General features: G+C 46.8%; 1 protein-coding gene across 8 annotated transcripts; it reads left to right on the forward strand.

Moving 5' to 3' along the window:
- Nucleotides 1-1,136: 1,136 nt before the first annotated feature.
- On the forward strand, nt 1,137-27,606 carry ITPRIP (inositol 1,4,5-trisphosphate receptor interacting protein). Of its 8 annotated transcripts, none has more exons than XM_068139420.1 (5): nt 1,137-1,235; nt 4,759-4,969; nt 6,661-6,767; nt 19,546-19,604; nt 21,453-27,606. In XM_068139420.1, the coding sequence occupies exon 5, from the start codon at nt 21,466-21,468 to the stop codon at nt 23,113-23,115; it is 1,650 nt and encodes a 549-aa protein (XP_067995521.1). In that variant the 5' UTR covers nt 1,137-1,235; nt 4,759-4,969; nt 6,661-6,767; nt 19,546-19,604; nt 21,453-21,465; the 3' UTR covers nt 23,116-27,606. The 8 variants fall into 8 exon arrangements, with proteins under 8 accessions (XP_067995521.1, XP_067995523.1, XP_067995527.1 ...); XM_068139418.1 differs by lacking the exon at nt 1,137-1,235 and adding an exon at nt 1,363-1,631; XM_068139422.1 differs by lacking the exon at nt 4,759-4,969.
- Nucleotides 27,607-27,991: the final 385 nt, after the last annotated feature.

Raw genomic sequence — 27,991 nt, forward strand, 5'->3', positions numbered from 1 at the left:
CATTTTGGGTGGCATGGAAAGTAGATCCTGAATGGGATGGTGGATGTGTAATACAATCTGTTGGGCTGTGAGCCTTCCTTTGAAAAATGTTCAGACCTTTTCCCTGTATCCCAGGGAAAATTTGCACATGAGTATAAATTATAGTCACTGTAACCAACAGTGATCTGTATTGTCCAATGTGTATACACATATGTAGGCCATATCAGCAATTACTTTCTTGTCAGGCTTTATACAGGTGATATTTAATAGACAATTCCTTTTGGCTTGGGTGATGAATAGTAGTTGTCTAGGAGAAGGAGCTTTTTTTCTCTTCTGCTGCTGCCACAAAATTCCCTAGGGAAATAAATAATTCACCAAGATGGGCCGAGTCCTGCAGCACAAAAGTCAGGAGACTCCACTACTGCTGTTGCTAGAGATGATTTTCATAGATTATGGTATAAAGAGAAAGAAATGTGCTACCTGCGCCCAGGTTGCCAATAAACCTGAATAAACTCAGTTCAGGTACTAAGGAAATAATACTCATACACACACATTCAAGAACACAAACCTTTTGAGTAGCATTAAACCTGTTGCTAATTCAATAAGGATGTCAAGAAAATCAAAGAACAAGCTGATTTAACAGTCCCAGGTATCAGTCACAAGCCCGACGGTTTCAGTGCTGAGCTGCACCACTGCATGTGCGGTACCTTCTTGATACTGCAGAGCCTGTGTAACGTAACACACAGACTGGCTCCCACCGCAACACATGCCCACCACCTGAGGTTCAAAAAAATCAATGCAGCAGTGGTGGAGAACACGCCACATGCCTTATCAGTGGAAATATAAGACAGTTGTTGCACAGCTGGGGGAAAGAGGAAGAGCTCAATAAAGGGATCTCTCTATAGTTCCCCTAAATTGGATAGATGTCACTATGCTGGTGCTCAAACCTGGTGCCCTTAAGCGTCTTTGGAAGTAATAGTTGTCAAGTAAATGTTTTTCTCTGGTAGGTCTGTACGAAGATGCCCTTTAACTGCAGAACGAGGGCAGTGTTGGAGACTACTTTTTGAAATCTCTTACAGTGGCCTTTTCCATTGGTTAAGCTAACCTTCCTGTGCCCCAGCCCCCTCACCCTTACAAGGAAACTCGTGCCACTTCTCTGCCCCGAAAGGATGTTGCTCATACCCACAAGTTTCTACTTGTGACAGCTCTGAGCAGGAAAATGGTTCGGCGTCCCTGGGATCTACTCCTCTGCTTTGGTAAGATCTGCAAGCGAGGTTACGGCTCTCAGCTGATTTCCTTGACTCTCAGGCACGACCACCAGGAAATCAAAATACCTCCGAGAAGCAAAATGAGCGCATTTCCTCTCCCTTCCTTGTGCCCTCAGTGCAAAACCATCTGGGAAGATAATGGGGGATCCGGGAGGGAGCTCAGAGAACTCTGCACCCTACCGCGTGATGGCTCGGCTCCTAGGGCTGGCGGGGGTGGTTTGAAGGAGGAGAGAAACAAAGAGAAAAGGAAACCCGCTCCGGCCGGGTTGGGCGGACTCGCCTGCACCTCGCCGAGCGGAGCCGCCGCTGCGGGCCGCCCCGGGTAGCGGCCGCCACCCACCAGTCGCGGGGAGTGGCGGCCCCGGCGAGCCCCGGCCCGGCCTGGTAAGTTCCGTCGGGTGCTGCGGAGACCTAAGCTCAGGGTGGGAGAGCGGAGGGGACGGCTGGGGGCTCTTTGTCCCGCGTCCCGGCGCAGCGCCGTAGGACGGGCTGCGGCAGTGCTTGCCTGCTTGCCGCGGCGGTCTGGGGAGCAGAGTCGCGGAGGAGGTGCTGGGGGTGCTGGCGTCTACCTGCAGCAGGTCGCTTTGGTATGACTTTCTCCTGTGGCTCTTTGTGGAGTAACTTCTGCATTTTGTGCTTTCTCCTCACCTCAGTGGCTCGACTCGGTGGGCATTCGGGTATGGTGCCTAATCAGGCCCCCGAGGCACATTACTGTGCCCATCAAAGTTTCTGCAGATTCTTAGGCTTTCCCCTCCCAGCGGCCCAGGCAGGAGCCAAACGCAGGCAGCAGAAGGCAGCCGCCTTCGGCGCCCGCTAAGCTGCAGGAGGACGGGCAGCAGCTCTCCGGTTGCAGCACTTGGGGAACCTCTGCAGGATCGAGTTGTGCCCCACCAGCCACTTTGGGCTGGTGGCGACAGCATACGGAGTTCTGCCAGTGGTGATCTCAAGCACCAATGCCAAATGCATCACTGAGTTTTGCTGCCTCTTCAGTATGATGTGGCTCAGGCTTAGCTTGTTACAAAACTTCTTTGCCTTTCTTCTGAAATACAATACAGTATGTGTCTCTAGTTAGAGTACGGAGAGAAGGAGCCGTGTTTTTAGTGGAGCTGCTGTTCATGTGTTTGAAGGTGGTCAGTAGGTACTTGTAGCACAACTCAGAGTTAATCAGTACTGGGATTCTGGAAGTCGTGGGCCTAAAACTGACACGCAGAACCAGAGACTTAGAGGCCTTTGCATCTTCAGTTTGTCAATCTCCCACTGAAACAGTTCTCTTGGGAACTGCCGTATTAACATCCTTCAGGAAAGTAGAATGTGTTGCTATTGGTGTCTCGTTATCTGCACCAGCAGCGTCTCTAAGCGAACATTACTATTAGCATGTCGGTAATGAGTGCTGTTGGCCTAAACCATATCCAGCACATCTCCTTCAGGCATGAGTTTGACATGAGCTGCTAGGCAAGGACCTATCCTGACAGTGCTTGGGCAGGAGAGCAACTGTAGTGTAATATGGCTTGTGAGGTTTTGAATTCAGTTCAGTGATGATGATAATGCTGTTCTGCAGTGCTGACTAAAATGTTTCTGTCTACCTTCATAAGCATTTGCGTTTAAACCCTTTATTTTTCTCAATATAGATGAAAGGAGCTCTTTCAGTCCTTGAGAAAAAGCAGAGCATTGGAATTAGGAATGGAAACTTAAAAAGCCTTCTCTTCAACCTTGTTTCCAGTGCTGTAGATGCTCCACTCTAGTCCTATGTGGGAAAGGACATATTAAGTGTGATTGCCAGAGATGTAGAGAAGTGAATAGATTTGCCAAAGGACAGAGGGCCAATGTCAGTACTGGGAGCAGACCTGAGGGCTTCTTCACTACCAGCTGGCAGGTGACACTTTTTTTCACACATGACTTTGTTTTGCAGAACTAAGTGATCTGTGTTTGCAGTGGCATCTGCAAGGAAGAAGTTACCTGTGCACAACAAAGGTGTTGTACCTGTTTATCAAGAGCTCAGGCAGTAGCTCCTCCCCACTTAACTGTTGTCTTCTTTTTGTTGCTTGAAGTATTACTTTGGTTTTTTATTCTTTTTTTTTTTCCCTCCCAAAAGTCAGACTAAATGGGCCTGGCTGGGAACTGGAGGATGTGGTTTTCCTGAGTGATTGTTTTGGGCCATCTGATGACTAGGGCCACCAAAGCTGCATGTCCTGCTCCCTTTTTGTTTTTTGTTGATTCCATGGCAATAAAGGCTCCCATATGCCTCTGCTGTAGGGTGGTCTCAGAGGATGCCAATGCTTGTGATCCTCCTTACATGGCAATGAGTAACAGGGGGAGGGAATGTGACCCACAGAAACCTAACATGGGTGTTCTACAAGCTGATCTGATTTCTGAGTTTAGGAAGACACTTGATGAGGTGCTTGGTGCCATGGTTTAGTTGATTAGATGATGTTGGATGATGGGTTGGACATGATGATCTTGAAGGTCTCTTCCAACCAGGTCTGGTCCATTCCATTCCATTCCATTCCATTCCATTCCATTCCATTCCATTCCATTCCATTCCATTCCATTCCATTCCATTCCATTCCATTCCATTCTATGTGTTTTTAAAACACTGGTTTTCTAAAGGGCAATTTTAGGCTGGTTTTTGCAGCTGTCTACCTGCTGACTTTTGTTTCAGTATCTTGGATCTTGCCTACAAAGAAATGAATGCAGATAGTGTGATATTAGTAAACTAGTCAACATGCTTAGTGGGTTGTATTATGATGTACTCTTTCTTCCCCCCCCCCCCCCCCCAATAGCTTTAATTAGTTCAATGAGTAGACAGCAAAAGGGGTGGTTTATTTTCCATTTGTATTGTTTTCTTCTGGCATATCTGCATTCCCTTGAAAACAACTGTCATGGCAAAATTTAAGCTGAATTCAGATTGTCAACAAGAATATTAAAAAGCAGTTGTTCTGGAGAACAGGGATAAAGTATTTGAACTCCATGAAGAGTCTGCACAAGCTTCCATGCTGCCCTTTGCTGTTCTGTCCTCTGTCCTGTCTGCTCTGCTCTACAGAACTGCAATTGCAATCCATAGCAACAGTGCAATGGAGAAGAGAGATGAAAAAACCAACCCTACTGTCTTTTTTCCTCAGATCCCCTTTAAAATGGGCTGTTGGGCGGGTCAGCTTTTTCACCCCAAGTGTTATTATAATCCATTTATAATGGGGGAAAAGCAAGTTCACTGCCAGGTGGCATACTTTCCATCAGCACATGTAATTGCTGGGTGGTGGAAAGAGGTAGAGATTTTGGGTTTCAGGCTCAAGGGAGGAAGCATGGCCAGAATGTGCTCTGGGAGGCATCACCATGTGCCTAACTATGAACTTCAGGTTTTGCAGGGATGTGAGCTCAGCTGCCTGTTCACACTTCAGCGTGGGCAATAGGAAAGGAAGCGAGTAGCCAAGTTTCAAGCAGCTTGAGGGACAGAGAGGTGGCCCAGGCGTGCAATAGAGCTCTTTTTTTACTTTGTTTTGATTTCCACACACAGGTGGGCCTTACAAAGTTGGGTGAGCCAACCTTGACCAGCAGTTCAGCGAAACAAACACATTTTACTGCTTTCACCTAAAGGTCAAACTAACTGCTGAGCTCCAGTGGAGCAGGGACAGACTTGATTTCTGGCACGGAGAGGAGGCTCTTGCGTAGGACTGACTGACAATGAACACGGCTGTGTTGCTCAGACTGCCTCCAAGGAGTGAGAGGTGATTTGTGCTAGTATGTGAAGTTGTTAAGATTTGGAACAGGCCTCCCAGGGAAGTGGTGGAGTCACCATCGCTGTAGGTATTTAAGAAACGCGTAGGTGTGGTGCTTAGTAGCATGGTTTAGTTGTGGGCTTTGCAGTGCTGGGCTAACGGTTGAACTCATGATCTTAAAGGTCTTTTCCAACCCAAACAATTATGTGATTCTGTGATGCAGTGCAGACACATCCATAGCTGAGATGTACCGTCTCAGACCATCTCCTAAGGTTCAGTCAGGATCTCTCCATTATCTGTACACATATAGTAGAGGGAGACCCTGATTTAAATTCCCTCTTTTGAGATTTAATGACTACTTTAGTAAGTGAGGGCATGTGCATCCCATAGCAGCAGTTTCTGCATGGCACTTTGTAACTCCTTTCCTCCTGGGATTGAGGTGTCTTGTTCCTGTGCTCAGCAGTCTGTCCTGCTGCTAGTAGTGTCATAGTGCTGATTGCGCAGAGACGAAAGCAGCCCCACAGGCTGCAAGGCACTGGGCAGTCAGAGCAGAGCCTGTTTGCCCAATTGTGCCTCATAGTTAAAGACAGAAACAGAAGTGAAACTGTACATGCAGTCTGGTCAGAGCAGGTACGTGGGAGGAGGGAAGGCTGAGCCATCCCCTCCCCAGTGGCTGCTGAAGTGAAGGGGTTCAAGAGAGCGAGGATGTGTCAGCCTAATATTGAGAATGGAATAGAATGGAATGGAATGGAATGGAATGGAATAGAATAGAATAGAATAGAATAGAATAGAATAGAATAGAATAGAATAGAATAGAATAGAATAGAATAGAATAGAATAGACCAGGTTGAAAAAGACCTTTGAGATCATGGAGTCCAACCTATCATCCAACACTACCTAATCAACTAAACCATGGCACAAAGCATCGAGATCTGAAGCCCAGCCCATCAAAGGGCTGTTCGTGATTTCATCAACCTTTGAATCAAGACAAGATTTGAAGGAGTGATTGTGGCTGGTAACAAGGGTAGTGGATTCCTGCTTGTGCACAGCTGGGTAACAGCTCCTTTATCTGCCTGCAACCAGCTTATTTGGCCTATCCACTCCTGCTTCTGCTTGAAGGACTTTTTTGTTTCCTGTTTAACCTAAAATTTCTTAACTTCTCTCTCTTAAAATATGGTAGTTTATCTTCTGCGGTTCTATGTTTCACATCTTCCTGTGTGCTCTTAGACTTATTTCCTGCCTTGCCTGTTTTGTTTCTCACATTAGGTCTCTAAACTCAGCTTCCCGAGCAAGTATTTCTACCTTGCAAGCTGCTTTTCTTGATACAAACCAATCCCAGACAAAACTGTCCCAGCCCTTGTACTTAACACAGCTGCTAATTTGACCCTAATCCATTTTAAAAGGAGAGGGCTGGTGGGTGAGCATGGAGTCAGAGGGAGGTCCCTCCTCTGACACACTTGCTGGTGCCTGCAACACTGGCAGCCCGGCAGTGTGATTTACACCCGTTCCCATGGGAGAAGCAGTGTTTTGACTCTGATCACTTCAAAGCTGATTATTTCTAGTCTCCTGAGCTTTTAAAATCGTTTTATTAGGTAAGGGGTGAGTTAATCTCTCTTTTAATCAATCCCTAATTTAGGTAACTGCATTACATACCCATGTTCTGCCTGAACTTCCTCATTTGTTCTCTTTGTGTTTTGCAGACTTCCTGGCTGTGCTTCAGTGGTGGGTGACTGAATGTAGTCGTCTCTGCATCCCTGTGATAGCAATAATGTGAAGTTTAATGAGCACCTGCAAAGGTGTGTAGCAGGTAGGTGCTTCAGGGGTCATTCTTCCTTCCAGAACTGATGTGTGATTTTTTACAAAAGCTTCTTGATGGGCTCTCACTAGGGGAGCTGGATCCTTGCAGCAGAACTGCTGGAAGGAAGGTGGTGTGTTTTAGTAAATGTTCCCAGCAGAGAGGGTCAGTCAGCACTTGCAAAGCAAAAGCAGCAATATCATGAAGGTTAAATTTGGAAATGGCTTCAGTTTAGAAGATTACTGTTAAAAGCCTCCCTCTTTTGGCATTCAGTAGAAAATTGTTCTTACCTGATTACTTGGTATAATTGGGGTCTAGTCAGAAAGCGATGGTGCAAGGGAACAGATAGGTCTAAGCGCTGCTGACAACAGCTACTGCTACATTTGTTGCTATGCAGGAGTTTATGCCGGAGGTACCTTACCCAGATAGGGAAAGCAATGGATTCCCTCTCTTCCAGAGACCAAAGGCCTAGAGTGCCTGGTCAGCCTCCTGACAGTTAGGGGGTAATAGCAGAGGGAGACAGATTGAAGGGAGATAGTAGCATTTGCACACCAGCAATGCTTTCATGTTTGTGTGAAAACACCTTGAAAACCCACTGAAAGCAGAACTGCCAGGTGAAACCCAGATGTCTGGTGCCATTGTTCTGTGAGCAGGTGACAGGAGGCTCTGCAAGTAGTCATGGTAGGAAAGGAAGACTGAAGCTGGTGGCAGCAGGAGCCACCAGAGCAGCAGGCCTAGCTCCTACAATGGTCTGCTACAGCTCTGAGTACCTGTTACTTCATGTACTCCACATGATTTTAATTTTTTTTTCATGTTTATTCTGTGTCTGTGATGGGTGGTGTCTGTCCCCTTCTTCTCATCCCAGACAGTTCAAATGTCTGCTCTAGCAAAGCTCAGCTCACAGCATTCCCTGGAATGCTCCTCCAGTCAGGCCTGATCAAAGCTGTGAGAGCTGGCCCATAGCCATCCTGTGTGTGTAAATGAAGCTTCTTGGTTTTTTTCTTTCCTTTCCCCCCACTGTCTTTCATTATTATCCCTCTTCCAGAGGCAGGTTTTTCTGGCTGGTCTAGCACATTATTTGTATCAGTGATATTTGCCTCAAGGCAGAGATGCTTTTTCAGCGTTTATAGAGAAAAGCATCTGATGCACCCCACTGCCCTGCATGTGGCTTGGAAAAACCAAGCATGGTGTTGGCAGGGATGAAGGCCATTGAGGCCAACTGTTCCAGAAATTAGGCCTGTTAGGCACCGTCTCCAATTCCTATGGTTATTTCAGTTGCCTGGCAAAGGAAAACATAGTGTTCCTTTGCTTTGGAAACCAGGGGGAATAGCACATAGAGAAGATTCTTGAACATGAGCAGAAAAGTGACATTAGCTAAGGTCTCAGCTGAGCCACCTGTGCAACCAGGTGCCTCTTGCTCTGGGTTGGCTCAAGGCATGGTGGGTGCTGACAACTGAAATGTGGGCAAACTCAAATGAAAACAACAAAAATCAGCTTCAGGGTGCCCTGCTTTCAGTTCTTCCAAATTGCAAATTCACCAAATTGTTTGCTGAAGTTTGGGGAGCACCTGATGAGGAGTGGGAGCAAAGGGTTCCCACACTGCTTGGGAGGAGGGAAGTAGATCCCCAAGCCATGATACTCCCTGTATCTGCCAGAATCCCAGCAGGGCTCATAGCTTGTTTTGGAGAAAGCACATGCAGTGTTAAAGAGACTTTCCTACAGGTAGAGGTAGTTAAGCAATAGTGTAGACTGCCTTGGGAGGCAGAGATGGAGGTTTACTGGAAGCTTTTCAGAACAAAATAGACAAAAGACTTGCCAGAAGCTATCCAGGCACAGTGTAGGCCATGCATGTAGGCAGAGTGGGGAGACTCTACTGCTTTTTCAGCCCTCTTTTGTCTCTATCTTCTTATGCTCTGGTAGAATGTTAATATATACCAGAGATGTAGCTAAGGAGTTGTTCTCAAGCTTAAATTGTGACACTTGGTGTTTACAGTATAGTGTTTCCCAGGAGGGCTTAGATCATAAGCTATTTCATCCTGGATGTTCAGGTACCAGGTTGCCACTGGTTTCAGATCAGAGTTTGGCATCTAAAGGCCTCTGGAGACTCCAGGACTATTGGAAATGTGAGGGGAAACACTTGGATTTTCTGCAGCACAACCACTTACACACTGCAGATTGCATCCCATTCATGATAACTGAAGAAGGGCCTTATCTTTTTCTCCCAGGCTAGTAGGGTCAAGGGTGAGATGAGTGTCTGTATTTTGGGTAACTTGAAGCCATCAGCTGACCCACCCCTATTGTAACACACAGTGATGTAAATTATCTGGCACACTGGGTGGCTTAAGGACACAGAACTCTACAAGGGTCCTACATAGCAAGCTGGCTGTGCTCTTAAGTACCATGGCCATGGTCTTTTGCAGTCAAAGTCAAAAGACAGTCTGAAGGTGTTTGGCTGATGCACATCCCACCTCCCTGTTGAGCCATAAGACTGCTTCATGCTCTTGCAATGAGTGCAGGGTTACAATCTCAAGCTCTGAAGGAGTTGCAGGGAGAAATGTCTTCTGAAAGGGACATGTTTACATCACAAGTCATCCACAACGTCTGCTTTCAGCTCAGCCTTGTATTTGCTGCTAGCCCTGGACACTTTCAGTCTCCCACCTGGAGCTGGAAGCTATCTTTGCTCCTCGTTAAGCTAAGCTCCTTGCCTGCTGCAGCAGGGGAATTTTACATCTATGGACAGGGGCCCCACAGCTATGACTCACAGTTCCCATTACGTTTCACTCAGCCTTTAAGTGTGCAGAGAGGCTATCCCTTTGCTTTCAAACAAAGCCTTCCTTTGTTGTGCTTATGTTACAAAGGAAGCAAATATGTATGTTCACCCCACATATCTCAAATGAAAACCACGTGGCTTCACAGTCTTACCATGTGTGTTTGGTACTTTTGCTGCAGCGATGCATGTTACGTTGCTCTTAACCCCACTGGTGTTTGTTTTGTTTTAAGAGCTTTTCCTCCCAGCATTCAGTTTACAGCCTCCTTAGCGGGGGAGAAAAAGAGCTTAAATATCTTTTCTTTTGTTGGCAAGTGGAGGGCCTGAGCAAAGACCACATGAAAATTATTAAATAAGGGTGCATGTGGCAATAGGCTGCGCTTTGAGTCACTTCCTTGGGTGAAAATGGCTCTGAGTTGGTGGCCACGGGTGCTGAAAGGACGAGCCTCACGGGAGTACTGTATGGAAGTGGAGCTGCTTGTTTTCTTGTATGGGTTTGCTTTCTTTTGCTGATTTCTATTTATCCAAACTCATTTTGAAAAGCAGGCTTAGCCAGCAATATGCCGCAGCCAACATATTTGTGTGCATGCGTGTCTCTTGGCATTTCTCAGGTTTGTGACTAGCGAGCCAAGACTGAGCTTACGGCTTCCCAAAGCATTTCTGTTGTTTCTACTGTTTGCTTTGAAAGTCACAAGGTAATGGAATCAGAGGGCCTAATTCTTCCTGTAGACTCTGGTGTGTAAAGTTGAGTGCCTCTGCTGAGATCCTAGTCTAGAATCATCCTAGTGAGAATCAGGGAAAAGAGGTACTGCAGTAAAAGTGCTCCTTCTTGTTCTCTTTTCCTCCCACACCCTCTGCCCATCTCTGCAGGGGCTTCCACAGTCTGGTTTGTTACAGGTTTTTTGTGTTTTGTTGGTTTGGGGTTTTTTACTTTTATTTAAGGAACTATATTTTGCTTTATAAAAAAAGCTGGGATTTCAGGCACTGGAATAAAGAATTGCTCTTAAGATCTGTGGTGATGTTTTGTCTACAATAGCCAGCTTTTAAATACTGTTCTTCCCAAACTGTTAGAAAACAAACAGCTGTAACTAGTTAGGAACACAATAGTCCAATATCACACAAACCTCCAATCCCATCTAGTGTTTTTGAGTCCTGTTTAGGCAGATAATTTGGGCCTGCAGTCATCGTCCCTGAAGGCGTTCAAGAGGAGATTGGACGTGGCACTTAGTGCCATGGTCTAGTCATGGGGTCTGTGTTGATAGGTTGGACTCAATGATCCTCGAGGTCCTTTCCAACCTAAGTTATACTGTGAAGTTACTGACAGGGGAGCATGACTTTGTAACTGAATCAAGACTGTGATGGAGTGTAAAAGTTCAGATCAACCAAACTCCCAGGCTGTAATGACAGTATCCTTTTGCTGTGTTTTCATTCAGCATCTCAGTATGGAAGCGTCTGGCAACTTCAAGACATGGATTAGTGAGCATGGTGATGCTGGGCTGATGGTGGGACTTGGTCTTAGGAGTCTTTTCCAGCCTTAAATGATTCTATGATTCTGTACTGTGCTTCCTGCTGTCTGCAATATATAAGTGCTCATTGTCATTTGACCAAAAGGGGACTTCATATTGGCACATGTAAAACACAGCCGTGTTGTGAATCATGTCTGAGCTGTGCCACTGTCCACATGTGCTCTTCTTAGATGTGCTGGAGTGATGTATCCCTGCTGGGAAATCAACTTTCTAATAATGTTTCCACCAACTCTTTTAATAACAAACCATTGATTTCAATGGATGTACATTTTATTTAAGTTGGATGTGTAGCATTGTAGGACATGGGCTTAAGATAGGATGAAGAGGGTCAGAGTAACCACTACCTGAATGTCTTCAGCTTGTTGAGAATTAAGTGAAGAAGAGGAGAAAAGATTTAAACAACCATTTTACCAATTGAACCCTTTGTGTATTCTTGCTACCTTTCCCTGGGGTGGCTGCCAGATCAGAGAAATGAGCCATGGTTGCCTGTAGATACAAGGGGAAATCATGTGGCTGAGAGGGCGACAGCCAGAGTGGGTCCCAGCATGAGCCAGAGAGCATCTGTGTGGTGACACTGCTCCCCTACATTGTGCTTGCCACTATCAGGCTTTTGGTAAAGCAGCAGGGTGGTTGTGTCCATCTGTGCTGATGAAAGATTGTGCAAGAGAATGAGCTATTGCCTGGGCTCCCATCACACTGAGTTTGAGGAAGAGGGAGCTGGCAAGATTGGTAAGGCAGTTTTTTTTGCCTTGGCATGTGTCTTTTCTCCTTTGGAAAAACAAACAAAGCAAAAATAAATACAGATGAACACAAAACATCAGGGGACAAAAATCACAGAAAAGCTCAGCAAAAGTTCAGCCTACTCCAATTGTTTTCCATACAATTAATAGACAAAATTTATTTGGCTTAAAAAGCTGTTCCTGGCTAGGATCCTACTACAACAGCTCAGTACGTGGGTGGGAGCCACATGCACACTTCCTACCTTTCCCCTTCTGCCTCCCTCACAGCCAGCACTCTGTTCCAATTTGTAACCCCCCCTCTCAGTTGTAGTAGTGGGAACCTGCGGCACTGCACAGACTGCCCACGTGCCACTTGCTGACAAGAGCTGAGCTGGCTTGCACTGTCAAAAAGCAGTCAAAAGAAAAACATACTCAGGCAATGGGCAGGGTGCTGAGTAACACACTCCTCATGCTGTTAGCTTTGTTTCCTGGTCTCCATGGGCACCCCATCTTGGGTCCAGCCTTACAGTGAGTAAACAGTGAGAGTGCTTTAGGAGCATAATGTGTTTCTACATTTATTTAGTGGTTACTACAGCTGCCTTTGACAGTGGCTTCCAGCCTCTGGTGACAAGAAGAGGTGGCTAGAATCACATTCAGGTTAGTGGCATGATACCTCTGTACACTGAGAAATGGTGACCCAGAAATATCCAGATAAAACCTCCACTTGCTGACAAAACTGGAAATCCTTGGGTTTTGGAAAAGAGCCCCAGGAGGCAAATAACACCTTTTGAGTCAGAAAGAAAACTTTGTACTATCTAGGCTTTGGGGTGAGGGAGGTCATGGGGGATTTTATGGCAATAACTTACAAATGCATCTGTGTGCAGTGAAAACTAAGGCAGGAGGGGAGGGCCTCTGAGCATCTTGAGTGCTGCTGCAAGAAGAAAAGAAATAATCTTACCAACAGTCGTAATTGGAAAATTGGGGTTTCAAATTGCAGCAAGGGAGGAATTAATGAGGCATGATAAAAAGCTACCTGGTGACAAAGGTAGTAAATGACTGGAAGACATGAGAGAGAATCCCCGTACTTCCCAGGACAAGTCAATTACTCTGCTGCTTGGAGACATGCTGGCAAAATCGTTCCTCACTAGGACCTGGGGCTGTATGGGAGCGTCTGCCTCCAGAGCAATGTCAGTGCCACTCACGTGCTTATCCACTGTAGATCTGCCTGTTCATGGGAAAGGGAGGGCTATCTAGTCCTGTACACAGGATGAGCATCAGCATTTCCTTGGAAATACCTGATCTGGTGACCCCAGCAGGAAAATATTGCTTCCGAAAGGCGCCGGCAGCCGTGTTGGGCAGGATGTCCAGCTCGGGCTGTGCAGCTGACCTTGTTGGCATTGCAGCTGGCCCGGGACACGATGTCCACGGATGTGCAAAAGGCTAACATGTTCTCAATCAAACAGTAAAACAATAGTTGTCAGGCAAGTGGCCTCATCCAGTTGCTCTCCTGTAGCCAGCAGCTCATCTGGGGTGGGGCTTCCAGGCATGTTTTGGAAGGCAGTTGCTCTGCCTTACCTACCTCTTTGTCGTCCTAGGCAGGTCAGCTGGCTTGTTCTGATGTTAAACGTTTGTGATACCAGTCTAAACATCCAGGCCTCCGCACCTCATGCATTGGTGCATTTGGTCCTTTCCACTGGTGGCTTTGGTAGTAAGCCAAAAACTAATCTAATCCCTAGTCTAATCCCACCAAGCCTGTGCTAAACCAAGTGCAGTTGTGCTGGTGACTGGAATTAGGTACTTTAGCACTAATTTAATGCTTAAAAAGACAAGTCAGAGCGTGATTTATAGCCTCTGTGGCTGGCACTGTTGTGTCCCAGTCGGTAGCTCATCACACCAGCATGCTGTACTCAAGTTTAATTCATAGTGGGTGAAAGAATAGCAGAAGTTGCTGCTGCTCAGGCTCTCTATGGCATTTTTGTGGCTCTTAATTTTCCTGGCTGGGGTGTGTGTGCTGCAGCTGACTGTGCTCAAGACATGGGAGAGCAGCAGCCTCTCCTGGATGCCCTGAGCTGTGTGATCCCGGGGTGTCATGGCTGATGGGGGAGTGGGAAGTGGGGGAGTCTTCATGGCTCTTTACAGATCTGGAGATAGGTTCTTACTGTAGCAGTGGGGGCTTCATCCTGGAAGGTAGAAATCACCTGAGGATCCTTATCTGAGCGTTCAGGCTCTTGCTGCCTGTGCCAGGTGAAAGCTAGACAAGGTCACACATGCTGGTGGATATACAGTAGATTGGGAAGGGTAGACTGATGCAATAAACCCCTAGTCACCATGGGTTGTGTTTCAGTATGTCGGCTATGATACCTCATCCATAAGAGCCCACCAGCCCCTACAAAGGTCCAGCACCTTGCCAACGCCACCTGATGCCACAGCCCCACCTTGCTGACTCAGATAAACATAGAAACTCATGTTTTGAGATGCAGTGCATAGGCATCTCAGGCCTGCAGGCCCCAACAAACATGGAGCTGACCTGAGAGGAAACATTGCTCACTTGTGGTCTAAAATTCTTCACCAAAATGGTCCTTCTCCCCTGCCCACCCCAGAAAATACTTCTTCATTAAAATGGTCTCAAGACCAAGGCAGGTGTGAGTAAAGTCCTGCCAAAACTAATCCCTCAAGCCCTGTGAGATCCCTGGTCAAGACTGGAGAGCAGAGCATTGAATTTAAAGCAGCTCAGTGATGAGGGCAGCACCCTCAGGAGCTGGGCAGGAGACCAAAGCTTAGATTACTGTCACTCCCTCCTGAATTTGAAGGAGAGCCTTCAAGAGAAATTTCTGTCATCCCAAGTAAGCAATCAGACTACAAGGGGATAGGTGTGTGCTATGTTTTTTAAATATGTGCATAAATGGAGTTTTTCTCATCCTTCTCAGTGCAAAAGACTCAAAACTGGAACAACAAATTTCCAGCAATTAATGGCAGCCTGATATCTTCATAGAATCGTAGTATGGCTTAGGTTGGAAGGGACTTCAGAGATAATCTACTCCAAACTCCCTGCCACAGGCAGGGATGCCTCACAGCTAGGCTCAGCTGCTCATCCAACCTGGCCTTGAACACTTCCAGGGAGGAGGCAGCCACAGCCTCTCCAGGCAGCCTATTCCAGAGTCTCACCACCATGAGACTCTCTTAAGATCCAGTCTAAACCTACTGTCCTTCAGCTTAATTCCTTCTTGTCCTATTGCTAGACACCCTGATGAAAAGTCCCTCTCCAGGCTTCCTCTAGGAAGAAGGTCCTCATCGGGTTGTTGCTCTCTCTAGTGGTACCTTCGTCTGTTTCTGTGAGCATCCATGCAGCCTGTGCCTGTTCCTGAGGCTTTACAGGTAGCAGCTGGAAGGGAGGCTGCCCTTCCCGTCTGTCCTGGGCCAGGAAAGGCCTTCTGACTGCTCTGTAAATCATGGGCAAACTGCTGCATGGTGTGGTGTTGACTGAAGGAAATGCACTTTCTGAGGTTTTGGCAGGAATAATACTACTGACATCCATCTCTGCAATTCTGGTTTCTCTTCCACTGCAAATAGTTCTTACAATTTAGAGCTTGCAGTCCCCAGTAAGAGGAAATGTCATTTCTTTCTGCTGCAGCCAGGCATCTCTGAATACCTGCAGAGGTGACAACAGTATTTGCAATTTGGAGAAGGACATGGTGTGTTACAGAGAGCTTTCAGCACGCTTTTTGTCTTGACTAGGTCTTTGTAAATGCAGCAGAAGCGTTTTCAGACTACACTCTGAAAGGCCAAAAGGCAGTTTGTTTTCTGTTACAGCAAGGAGAGGAATCATGGAGCTCTCAGAAGCTCAGCCATGAGGGACTATGGCTGGGCTGGTCCTGAATTCACATCCTCCCAGTAAGAAAGTATCAAGTTCAGGTTAGTGGCTCTTTTGGGCTATCAATCTCTTCAGTGAAAACATGCAGCAGAGTCCTTTGCAGGCCTCAAGAACCTTCCCAAAAGTTGTCTCAGAAATCATATTTGTGCCCACGAAAGTTCTGGTTTCAAAACCTTGGCAGCTTTCAATGAAAAAATCTCCCAACCAGCTGGAGTTTCTATCACCTCTTGGAGCTGCCTCCTCCTGCAGCCTACCAAAGCAAAACAGGCAGCCACCTATTCACTGCCTTTTGTGTCAGCCAAATTGCAGGAAGCAATCGAGTGTGTAGTCAATGATCTCTTGGCGTATTCCAGCACAGGACTGAATGACGCTCGGTTGCTTGACTCGGGTTTTCTAATTTAAGAATCAAAGCTTCAGCTTACTTCAATCAGGTTTATTGCTGAACACCAGCCAGAGCATGTCTTTTGCTCCCCATTAATTAAAATTTAAGGGAATAAAAAGATGGAAAAAATATAGCTGTATGGGGAACTCTTGAGGAAACAAAGGGACTGTTAATGAAAGGGAAATATTCTCCCATGTCTCCAGGGAACATGGAGGGTTATCTGGGCTTAGAGCACACAAGCAGCCTACAGAGGCAAGTTGCAAGCTGCCATATAAATCTCTTTGGCTTTTCCAGACTGAGCAGGAGACAAAAGGGTCTGAAGGTGCTGTAGAAAAGGGTGTGAGGAAGGCTTGGATGCATCACAAGTTGAACACATTTTAGCTGGAAGGGACTTAGTTGTGGCTTTGGTAATCATCATCTCTACAAAGGACTTTGCTGCTTATACAGAGAAATTACTTCCCTGTGGCAGAGTGGCTGGTGGGAAGAAGGAGAGCACACAGTGGCTGTCCCAATTCAGCCCACACCAACACTAGATGAGCTCTGTGACGCTCACAGGTCAGGAGGAGGTCTTCAAGGCAGAAGCTGAGCTATGTCCCCATGCCACATGAAGCATCAGTAAGTGCACTAGCATGCACTGCAAGCAGTATTCATCTTCAGGGCTGACTGTAGTTAGGAAACAGTGCAGTGAGCAGTTTTATATTGTCTTGCAATAGTCTTTGCAGATGATTTTTCTTCAAGATCACTGTGCAGGGACCTGGGTAGCACCACTGATGCAGATAGTTACTGAAGAGATGCCAGCACAGCAAGCACTGGTTTCTGGTCAGCACCATTTTTCTTCTCCAGCATTTGGCATAGCTGGTGCTGGCCAAATGTGGCAAATGAGAAGGCTTTTCCAGCAGCAGTTTTGGGGCAAGCCTCTCAGTGCACATTCATCCCTTGGTGTTTATTACATGTATGCAAGAGGATTTCAGTCAGCTCTCAAAATCCCCATGCAGAGGATGCTCTCCAGCTATCACTTGACCTTAGGTAAGCCACAGCCTGGCTCTGCGAAGGTTTTGTGCACCTATGATCTTCATATGCTGCTTCCCTTTCCATGCAACACACCCTGTAACCATGTTGCAGATGAGTGAGTGAACCAGGTATTACTGAACTGTGCAGCAAAGGGCTTCCAGATCAGCTAGTGTGAGAGCTGGCCTCTTCTCACTATGGTTTCATATAACCAACCTGAACCACATGACAGCAGTGTCATCTTTCCCCATCCCCTCTTGAGGCTCCTCACGGCATCCAGGATTTGCTATGGATCTGACTGGGATCCTCCAGCCAGAGAGGCTGCTTCAGGCTTGAAACTTGTCTGGGAGCTGAGGGTGGAGGGCTGCAGGTGCTCGTGGTGAAGCCTTTGAGCATGCCAAGTGCTGCAAGATGCAGTTGATCGTGGTTTCTAATCGAGCAGCAGAGCCACCGGCTGCTCTTATCTCTCTGAGCCCTTACTCTCCAGCCTGCCCCCTCACTTCCCAGGATTGTTCTGAGCCATCATTAACCTTAAAATCAGTGAAGCGCCCAGTCACTGAAGTGGTGAGTGTCATAGCACAGCATAGAAGGAAACCAAATCTGATGCCAGCAGCAGGTTTGAACAAGCAGCATCACATGCTGGGCACTGAGCAGAGACAGAGTTTTCATCAAGATGTTGGGGCTCCACACGCTTCCCTCCAGCCTTCTTCCCTTCCCTGTGCAGCTTTCCTTGGTCATGCTGCTCCTTTCCTTGCTTTGTGCCCATTGGAGTGTGAGAGGTGGGGGGTCTCTGCTCTCTCACTTTGGGAATGCCCTGGCAAGAGGACAAGAGCAGACTTGGCTGCTCACAGATGTGGCCTGCTTGCAATGCAACAAGGACCATGGTTCCCTCTTTCAGGGGGTCATTGGAGCCCTAGAACTGCTGCAAGAGGGTCTGCAGAAGGTAGCTGAATGTAAGCCTGTTACCAAGTCTGGACATTGTCTTTAACCTAGTCTGGACATTGTCTTTACCTTGAACAGGAAAAAATTGGCAGAGCCAGGAATTTGGAAAAGGTTGAAGGTTGCTTTGGGCACTTGCTGTTTAAAACCTCATTCATAGTTCATTTTATTTTTTTCCTTTCCATACTTGAAATGTTGCTAAATTTGATGCATAGATGAAACAATGATGTTTCTCTTTCTTAATCTCCACCTTGGAAACATTTGGACTCTCTCCCTCTTCCCCACACAAAAGCCGTCTCAGCCAGGGCAGGCATAAATATTTTTATCAGACTTAAATTGCTTGGGCTGAAGTTAAAAGCAAAGGCAGAAGAGCAGCCTTTGTTATGGGAAGGCTGGACTGCCCTAGCAGGCAGTGCTACTGGTTTCACATGTATTCTTTAGTCTTTCCATATTAGCCAGAGCAGATGTGTCTGATGAGGTGTGGGAACACTCTGCCCATATCACCCTTGCTGCTGTGAAGGCCAGGCTCCACCATCTTGGAAACTAAGCAGCATTAACCATGATCCTTAACTGAGGTTGATGATTAGCTTCATTTTATGGTGTGAATAGCTACAGTAGGAAAAGGACAGTTTTAACTATGAGAACTTCCTCTGTTCAGGCTGAAAGGCAACATGTGTCTTGCAAATCCATGCAACCTGAAGATGTTGTCACTTCCAGTTTTCATCCTGACTCTTTTCCAGAGGTTGATCCTGTAGAGCTTGCTGAGGGAAGAGGTTGTGTGTGTGCGTTCTGAGCTAACTCTTGCAAAACCACCTGGGGTAGCCTAGACAGTCAGTGTAATCCCAAATGAATTCTAGCTGATCTAGCCAGTAATGAACTTGGGGATGTCTGGCCTAACCCCTTGTGCCAGCAGAGCTCTGGCACAGGTAACCTTTGGGAGCAGTGTGTCCATGGGCAGCTGAGCCTGAGAGATTCTTCAAGGGTTCAAAACGATCCTGAGGAAGCTGCCTTCTTTCAGCTGTACACATCGAAGATGTAATGTGGTAACAGTAAAACATTTCATCTGCAAAGAAAGAGGTCAATGTCATCCTGGTCAAGACTGCAAGAGGAGGCCCCTGGCCCCTGGCCATGTTATTTTTAAGCTTGGAAAGCACCCGTGGTCTACAAGAGTGTAGCACTAAGGAAAGGAACTCACTAGCACTTCCTGCCCTGCCCCAGCAAACTTATAAAGCCCTTTGCAACGCAGGGCAAAGCCAGTTTGTTTTTAAAATGTGCCTGGGTGTGGAGCTCACAGAATAACTGGGACAGCCAGCTTTGGGCATTAATTCAGCTTTAATTCATTGCATGATAAATTAAAGAGTTAATGTAAATGTAGAAAGGAAAGAAAGGCCTGCAAACCCTCTCCAGAGCAGCATCTGCATGAGGGCATTCATCTATGCAGGTACATGGGATCTAAAAAAAGAACAGTTAGGTAATGTTACACAGGGAGGGGCACATAGCATTATCCTGAGCACCGTGTGAATTTCATGCTGCTTGGACGATGTGTCTCAGTCTTGTTCCCTTCTCTTGTTATTCCAGTCCCAGCCCTCTTGTAAGGAAAGAGAACTGCCTGCTGAAGGACACAGTTCCCATGTACAGTAAGTGCTCACATCAAGGAAATCTAGGTTCCTGCAATCGAAAGCCAGCAGTGTGCTGTGCAGTAATGATAACAAGGCCCACTGGGATAGATCTATCCTTATTGCATGCCCTGTGAAGGTATTGATGACATTGCCAGAGATGTGCTCCTTCTTGCCCAGATACTGGGACAGCAGGAATGCTGTGGCACCTAAATGTGCTGGGTTCTGACCAGGAAGGAGCTATTGCAGGGGAGAAAATTACAGCCCTCATCTCCTTGTACTCCTCACCATCTCTTTGTTTTCTGTGAAACAGCCTCATGCCCACAGCAGGATGAGTTGGTTTGTTAGGAATGACATTACTATTTCTGGTCTGATTGATTAGTTATTTCAGTGATAGACTTTATTTCTGTAACAAAAACTCTTCTCTCTCAAACACACTTTTGAGACACTAAAGCAGCTGAATTCCCATGTCCCAGCTGGAAGAAAAAATGCCTCTGCTTGTCCATCTTGTCCTTCTGGTCTCCCTGTGCTGGGACTGAGGGGTAACATTGCTAGAAAGAGGGACTGGTGAGCTTGCCATGTCTCAGCAGTGGGTGACAAATTCAGATTTTCCTGCCCTGAGCAGGCACTTGGGATCTTGATAGTGATGCCAGCCCTCCAGAAACAGAAATGCTACCTGCCAGGAAGCAGCCCAGATTTAGCTGAGCACCCTCTGACCCAGACCTCTGGGTGGCCTCATTAGGGTCGGACAGATGCCTCAGAAATGGGACTGTGTTCCTGAGAGCTGGCAATTAAATTCTTTCATCGTGGTTCCCATGTCATGGAAAGCTTTATAAAGAGTGATGTCCAAGCAGCAGGGGCAGTAACCACACAAAACGCTGCAGCAGTCTTGGTTATGCCAAGGGGCTGTGCAGGGAGTGACATGTGGGGCTGTCACTGGCCCACGGCTGCCTGCAGCAAGCACTGAGACATCAAGATCTGGGGTATGTCTCACAGACACATTGAGGTCACTTCAAACAGGAGCAAGCTGGCTGCAAACACGCCGTTTAAGGGGATGCTTCAGGGAGACGGCTTAACTCAAAGCCATGATGTTTACTAATGTCTTCCATAGATTAGTAATGAAGTGAGTTCCAAAAATAAACACTCTGATGATTTGCAAACCACTGGGCTAAAGGAAACCCTTTCTAATTTAGAGAGCTTTCTGTCTCTGCCCTTTTTCTGGGAACCACAGTCATGAAGCATCCTTGGAGGCTGGGAGGATTTGCCACATCTTGATGCTGATGGTGTTGAAAGGCAGGAAGTGCTTTGCCTGTAGTGGCTGCTTAGAAGCACAAAACTCTGCAGGCTTGTGCCCACCCAGATGCACACACCAGCTCTGGAAATGAGGATTGCTCTGCCCTAAGCTGGCTGTGCGGGTACCCAGGTATGTTTAGCGTGGAAGGGGGCCACGAGAGCCCTGTCTATACCATTGCCATGTCTGCAGCATTAACCTTACATGTAGGGGAAGCAGTGCTCATCTCAAGCCTTGCTTTTTTTGTACCCGAGGAGGTTCTGCCTGCTTCTTTCCCTTTGTGTTCTGTGATGCTTTAAAGGAAGGGGGAAGGACGTGCCCTCCCACAGTGCCCCAATAGCATCACAGTGGGCTGATGGTAACATGGGTCTTCGTAGTTCTGTTCTTAAAAGTCCGCACCATCTGCTGATAAAGTCTTTGTGGAAAGCTTAGTTGATAACTTGTAGGAACAGGCATGCAGTTAGGAGCTCCTGGACTCTCTTCAGGGCTAGGAAGGATGCCATAGTTTTTATTGAAGTGGGGACTTTATTTTTGAGGGAATATACTCTGAATTGTGGCTCACTCTGCCTTTCTTCCAGGGAAGGAACTGCCATGCCTGTGGGAATCTTCCGGGTGTGCCTAGTGGTGATTACAGCCATTGTCAACCACCCGTTGCTCTTCCCTAAAGAGAATGGCACTGTTCCTGAGAGCACCGAGGAAATCATCCAGAAGATGAAGGAGCGGGAGCAGAGCCTGCGGCTGGAGCAGTTGCGCTTGGAGCAGGAAATTGCAGCCCAAGAAGCCAGAGAGAAGAGCGTGGAAAAGGCTGCAGAGGTGGTGGAGGAAAGCACAGAGGAAAAGATCCGATGGGATATGTGGACTGCCCTTTCTATGGTTATCTTCCTGCTGATTGAGCTCTGGAGGCAGGACTTCCAGGAAGGAAACTGGCAGGACACGGGAGGAGAAGAAGATGACATGGCTGTCCTGGGGAAAGCATTTAAAGGAGTGGCCTTCCCTGACAAGGCTGTCTTGGCCAGCTTCTATGAGAAGCGCATCCTGGCTACCACTGGAGACATGGCCAGGATGAGGGAGATGGTGGAAGGCTTTGCAGATGACCTGCTGGAGGCCTTAAGGAGTGTTTGTAACCGGGATGCTGACATGGAAGTGGAGGACTGCATGGGTGTGGGGAGCATGTACGAGAACTGGAGGGTGCGCAAACCTTTCGTCTGTGATCTGATCGTGCCTTTTGCCCCGCCAGAGCCATACTGTTTTCGGTCCCAGATCTGGTGCTCTGGCGACTCGTTTCCTCCAGATGAACAAGGCTATGGCACTATCAAGGTGTGCAGGGCAAATGAGGATGTGGCAGGCTGCATATGTGACAAGACTAAACTAGGGGAAGATATGTTGTGCCTCCTTCATAGCCAAGCCAATACCACCAGGCCCAGCAGTGAGATGGAAGACCTCCTGTGCTTCAAAAATACTCAGTATCTGGATGCTGACCAAGTCATGAAGTGGTTCCAGATCGCGGTTACCAAGGCCTGGAACAGAATCTCCCACAAGTATGAATTTGACCTCTCCTTCAGCCTCCTGGACTTGCCAGGAGCCCTGAAGATCAAATTTAGATCGGGAAAATCAATTGCCTTCAACCTCACCCCTGTGGTGCAGTACGAGAACTCTGACGTTTACTTCATCTCTCATTTCCCTCGGAGTGGCCTGGCAGCAGACCTTCCCTCCAGCACTCACTGGTTTCTCACTTTTGCAGTGTATGAGAGGAGGTTCATCCAGCTGATCTCCAAAACGCTGCCTGCCAATGCCTGCCATGTCAGCTGCCTTCAAATCCTCTCCTTCCTCCACGGGAAGCAGTGCAGCCTCACAGGTCCAAGTGGACTCACCAACTACCACCTGAAGACAGTGATGCTGCACCTCCTGCAGGCATGTCCCAGTCAGGACTGGGCCCCAGAGAAGCTGGAGGCCCGTCTGCAGGACATGCTGAAATTTCTGGAGAAATGTCTGCATGAAAAGAAGCTCTACCACTTTTTCATTGGCAATGGGAAGGTACCAGCAGAGCTGGGCTTCCCCATCATATTCCAGAGGGCTGAGCCTCTCAACCTTTTCCGTCCCTTTGTGCTACACAGGGATGTTTACAGGAAAACAGTGGACACATTCCATGAGATGCTCAGGAACATGTCTGCACTGATAAACGAGTACACGGTGCACATTCCTCATGCACACACCAATGGGATCCATAAGGAATCCTTTTAACCAAGGCTGGCAGAAAAACATCTGTTCCTCTATGCACAAGTCCACAAGGAGCTTTCTGAAGCTTCCTGGAGACAACTGACTTTGCCAGTACAACTTCTTGTCTGTAACTGGTCCTAGGCCATTGTTTCTTCAGTAGGGGAGAGGGGATGGGAGGAGGATAGGGAAAAACTGGAAGGTGTGGTATAAAAGTCTCTGCTCCACTGGTGTGCTGGCTGGGGTTTATGCAGCTAAGAATATATTTTTCTATTGTGCCTCAGTCACACTACAGTGGTGGTGAGCAACAAACACAACTAAATTATTCAAATGCCTGCAATGCAAGTGGTGGTGGTGGCCATATAATTAATTTCCTTTGGAAAGGGGCGGTAAGAAAAGGGTGAAGGAATCAGGAACAGGATCTTAGGATTGCAGGAGCTTGTCTGCTTGCAGGCAGCAGAAGCTCTGTGACCAATGCAAAGCACAATATAAGACTCAGTGCTGATGTGGGGAACAGGAGGGTCACGCACAAGATCTGGGCTGGATGGAGATCCTTAAATCAACCACAGCTCTTTAATCAGAAGGGAACTAGTCATTTTTTAAAAGCCTTCTTGATAGGACCTGTAGCAATAATTTAAATGGCTTGTCCTGTCCTGCAGAAACACTTCTGCACCCTGCACATTCTTCTGCTTGAGGAGATTGCAGCAGAGCAGGCAGCAGGGTCTGTGTCTTCAGACCATTCTATTCTAGTCTTCAGTTTTCATCATGGTAACATGGCCAATGGGTTGTATTCCTGACCATTTTCTATGCATACATGGACAGGAACCTTTTCACCTTAGATAAAACAGAGAAACACCATTATGAGCTTCTGGCATTTTTGTTGATCTGTTTGTTTGCCTTACCTTGGGGCAGCAAGGCTGAGAATGGCCAAGAGAGAAAGGACTACTACGGGTTTTGCTTTTCTAAAAGAAAAGGTTCTCCAAAATTAGTTTGTAATGAAGGCAATCTCAGCAGTTTGATAACAAGAGGGAGCAATCACCCTCCAAATGAGAGTTCGACTCTCCCAGCATGGTTTTGATGAGGCCAAGGCCTGCTGGATGGCTATGAGCTAGAGCTATCCTGCTAGGTGGTGCACAGGGTTAGAGATGCACATGCAGCAGGGCTTGGCAGTGCTGTCTCTGCAGCTGCACATGTCTGCAGCACGTCCCTTCTGCTTCCAGATACCCAAGCAAAAGCTACCTGTTTGCCTCCATATAATGTCTCATCAATCCTTTTGAAGACTGCTGCTCTGATGAGGCTCAGAGGAGCTGCTAATAGCAGACTGTAATTTGCTGAGTCAGGAAGGTGAAGGGGAAATGACAGCTTCTGCAGGCTTTCAAGCCAGGGGAGAATCTCAAGGCATGTGCTAAAAACCCCAATGCAGAAATGATGCCTGAAGTCCCTCAGGAAGCAGGATGTTAGTGCCATTCTAGTGGGCTTCTTGGCCCTGGTGAGGTGGCTTTGTTGGAAGAGAGGGTTCAGCAGTTCCTCATCATCTTTCATGTGCTTCATACAGGTTCCAAGCTAGGGCCTCAGTTCAGATCTGTTTTGTGCTGGTCATGGGAGCCTGGCCTCCAGTGCTCCAGAGCCTTTCCTGCCATATTTGTACACTAGAATTTCCTGCTTCTCTGAATCTTGCTTACAAGAGGCTAGTTGTTCTGGGTGGTGAGACCCATCAGGGATGATATCACCATGACAGGTCCCTTTTATATGAATCCTCTCTATCACATGCAGCAGAGAGAAAAATTAATCCTATATCACTTCTAGGGACAGCATTCAGCATGGAGCTTATTATCCAGCCTATTGATAAGCAAACTCTCCACAGATGTCTCATATCCTCCTGCTTCCTGGCAAAAACCATTTCACTATCTCCTTGATGTGTGCTCTTGTCTGTCCTCTCCACCAATGAAGGACATTTCATGCACAAAGAGAAAGTTGTAACTCCCACACCTGGGTTTTAAGCAAACACAGGTGGGGACAGGGAGCTCTGTTCAAACTGCTTAGCTCCTATCATCACAGCTGTGGGATGGTTAAGGAATATTTCTGAGCAGAAAGTAAGGGAAAGGAAGCAAGATGGGAGAGATGAGGCTGGTGGGTACTGCCCTGCAATAGGAGAGAGTCTTAGAGCATCTGTGCTTGCTTCAGCACTCTTGGCAATGAATGCCTGGGAGACTGCCAGTGCTGGCAGAGCAACAGGACAGGACTAATTGCTAACGCCACGGAGTGCTGTAAGTGCCTGGATTTCATTAGCTTAACCAAGCAAGCCTTCCCCAGTAGGAAAGAGGGCAGGCATAATCCCAGGGGACATGGCAAGCAGGTAGTGACAAGTAGAGGTAGAGGGAGAGTAAGTGAATATGAGAGTCTGGAGGCTACATTGGAAGCTGTGTAAGTTGTTTGCAAACCCAAGCAATTTGCCATTCTTACATGCCCAGGTTTACTGCACAGCCCTTGTAGAAGATCCAGCTTTGCATGTGTTGCTGGCAGGCAGGTCACACTAAGCAGTTGTGGCTGGAGCTAAATGTGTTCCCAGCCCAGCCAGAGAGAAATAAAAATTTCTCTGCTGTTTCCTGTCAAGAGTCTAAATTTAGACTGTCCAAAGAGCAGAAACAAATTTGTGACCCAGGTCTCTCAGGAAATGACGTTGAGGGTTGAAAAATAGCTTTTATGGAAGGTTGAGCAGGGAAAGGATGAGAAGAAAAAGGCTGTTGAACAGAATAGGGTAACTCCCCTACTGAAATGTCAGAACAAAGGTTTGTATCTCCAGTCCTACGGGCTTGTAAGCATGCCTGAACTCGTCTTTACACAGCTTCAAGCACTGCTGCTCAGATTCGAAGGGAACCTAAGCTGATAAGTGAATTGAATCTTTTGTTGGTGTGCCTGTTCTCTCTCTTAAACCCAAACTGACCCTGAAGCATTCCCATGGGCTTTAGCTGAACCCACGCTGGAGCTGAACCAAGGAATTTATGTATTTGATTCCCCTGAAAGCAAATGGGCTTCATTTTCCTTCCAGTATGATCATTCTGCCTAGAGCACCTTTTAAGACATCTGTTCTGTGCATTTAAGCTATGAAGGAACCCACTCCTACCTGTCCAGGTGCAGAAATGCTCTGTGATAAGCTGTGTTCCAGTAAGCCTCAGGGCAGAGATCTTCTTTGTAAGCCATATACCAGTGTATATACCAGAGGTATATGTCTGTCCCATCAGAGGAGGTGTGGGGTACAGAGCATGACTCTGACTCAGACCTCTGCAGTGGTACAAGAAGGACACATCATTCCTTGTCTTTCCTGTGCTAAATCTTTGCTCACAAAGCACTAGTTCTGTCATGAAAAGGCTGCACTCACATTCCGTAAAAGAGGTTCATAAGACAGTTCAGGTCCATTAGCTGTCAGCCAGTAAAAATGTCCTAAGATGTTGTAGTTCTGCCCATGTTTAGTTTTGCCTCAACCGGTATCTGGCTGGCCATTCATAGGAAGCAGCTTTAAAGGGGTGGAAGTAGGAGTTTGTGGTTTAAAGCAAATGATGTTCTTTTGGAAACAAACAGCATACAACATGTGTGTGACAGACACACAACTTCTCTTTGGTGATGCCTGCATCTCCATGAGAGCCCCTAAGGAAGGGTAAACAGCCTGCCCTGAACTACTTTCTTGTGTCTCAGTGCTGCTCTTGCTATTTGCTAACCAGGTGAATTTAACAGATGCCTTCTGCTGATTTCCAATCACTCCCTCCACCCTCCACTTGTGGTTTTAATAGTTTATTATAGGCTCTGTGGAAGCAATGGAATTAGTGATGGCTTGAGAGCAGCCCCTGATCTACAGCATAGCCTCAGGAGCTATTTGCCTTTAGGACATGTCTGGGTCTAAGGTTATTAGTGCTGTTCAGGAGCTGAATGTCTTCCAAGGGGAGCTGGTGGGAATTCAGTCTTTAGTATGTAGCAGCCTGGCTTCTCTCTCTCTGAGTTGCTCTCTATACAAGTCTTATAGGGGTAGAAAGATGTATTTTAACAAATGGATCCAAAATTTTATCTAATGTTCAAGCACCAGGATGTGCTGCTTGTCCACCAGATGGTTTTAATGCAAAGCCTTTGCAACATTTTCTCTGTGGTGAAGTAAGATTTTACCCACCTGTAGCAGCTCAGCTGCTGGTGGTTGAGGGGTTAGCTCTCACAGGATCCTAGACAGTAAATAGCTTTATTTATTACTTGTCTTTTGGGGGTTTTGGGTTTAATTTTGGTTTTTTTAAGGTGGGGGGGGTGTGTGTGTGTAATATGTTAGCTCAGAAGCAAAACTGTAGTATGAAGATCAATCTTGGCAATGCAGCTGAGATGGGCAATAACACCAAAACTCTCCAAACAGAAGTCTTCCTTGTTGGACAATGCTGTACTCAAACCGCTGCTCTTATAGCAGGACATTGTTGAATTTGTATAGATCTGTTCATGCAGCTTTATTTATAATAAAGGAAGTCTTGTACAAACTCTAAACAAGGATGAAGTCTGTTATGTTTCTAGTTCCCCCCAAAAATGTTTCTGAGAGAGGAGGCTGGAGTGGAGATATACCCAGTGTGATCCTAGCACAGTGCACCCAGTAGCAAGAGCTGCTGTGAGTTCTGACTGCCTGTGGAAATGGCTCCAGAATAAAATGCACTGTGAACATTAAGTGGATAGCTATTACAGAATAATGCCAGGCATGTCAGACTTGACAAGAGTATGAATCCACATGAATTCAGAATAATGATTCTGGACATCTCTTCTCAAAAACCCTCCTTTTGCAGCAAGCCCTAAATTTTGCTGGTAGGTGTTACCCCAGTTGGCAGAATTAGAAACCCCCAGAATTTCCAGTTTGGCTAGAGGAATCCTCTTTACCTGCTTG

Source organism: Melanerpes formicivorus, unplaced genomic scaffold (assembly GCF_026170545.1).
Source record: "Melanerpes formicivorus ecotype bairdi unplaced genomic scaffold, bMelFor1.0.p_v2 SCAF_6, whole genome shotgun sequence".
Lineage (NCBI taxonomy): Eukaryota > Metazoa > Chordata > Aves > Piciformes > Picidae > Melanerpes > Melanerpes formicivorus.

Bases quoted from the DNA above. Each gene is read 5' to 3' on its own strand.
- ITPRIP (XM_068139420.1), top strand. From the start codon at position 21,466: ATGCCTGTGGGAATCTTCCGGGTGTGCCTAGTGGTGATTACAGCCATT.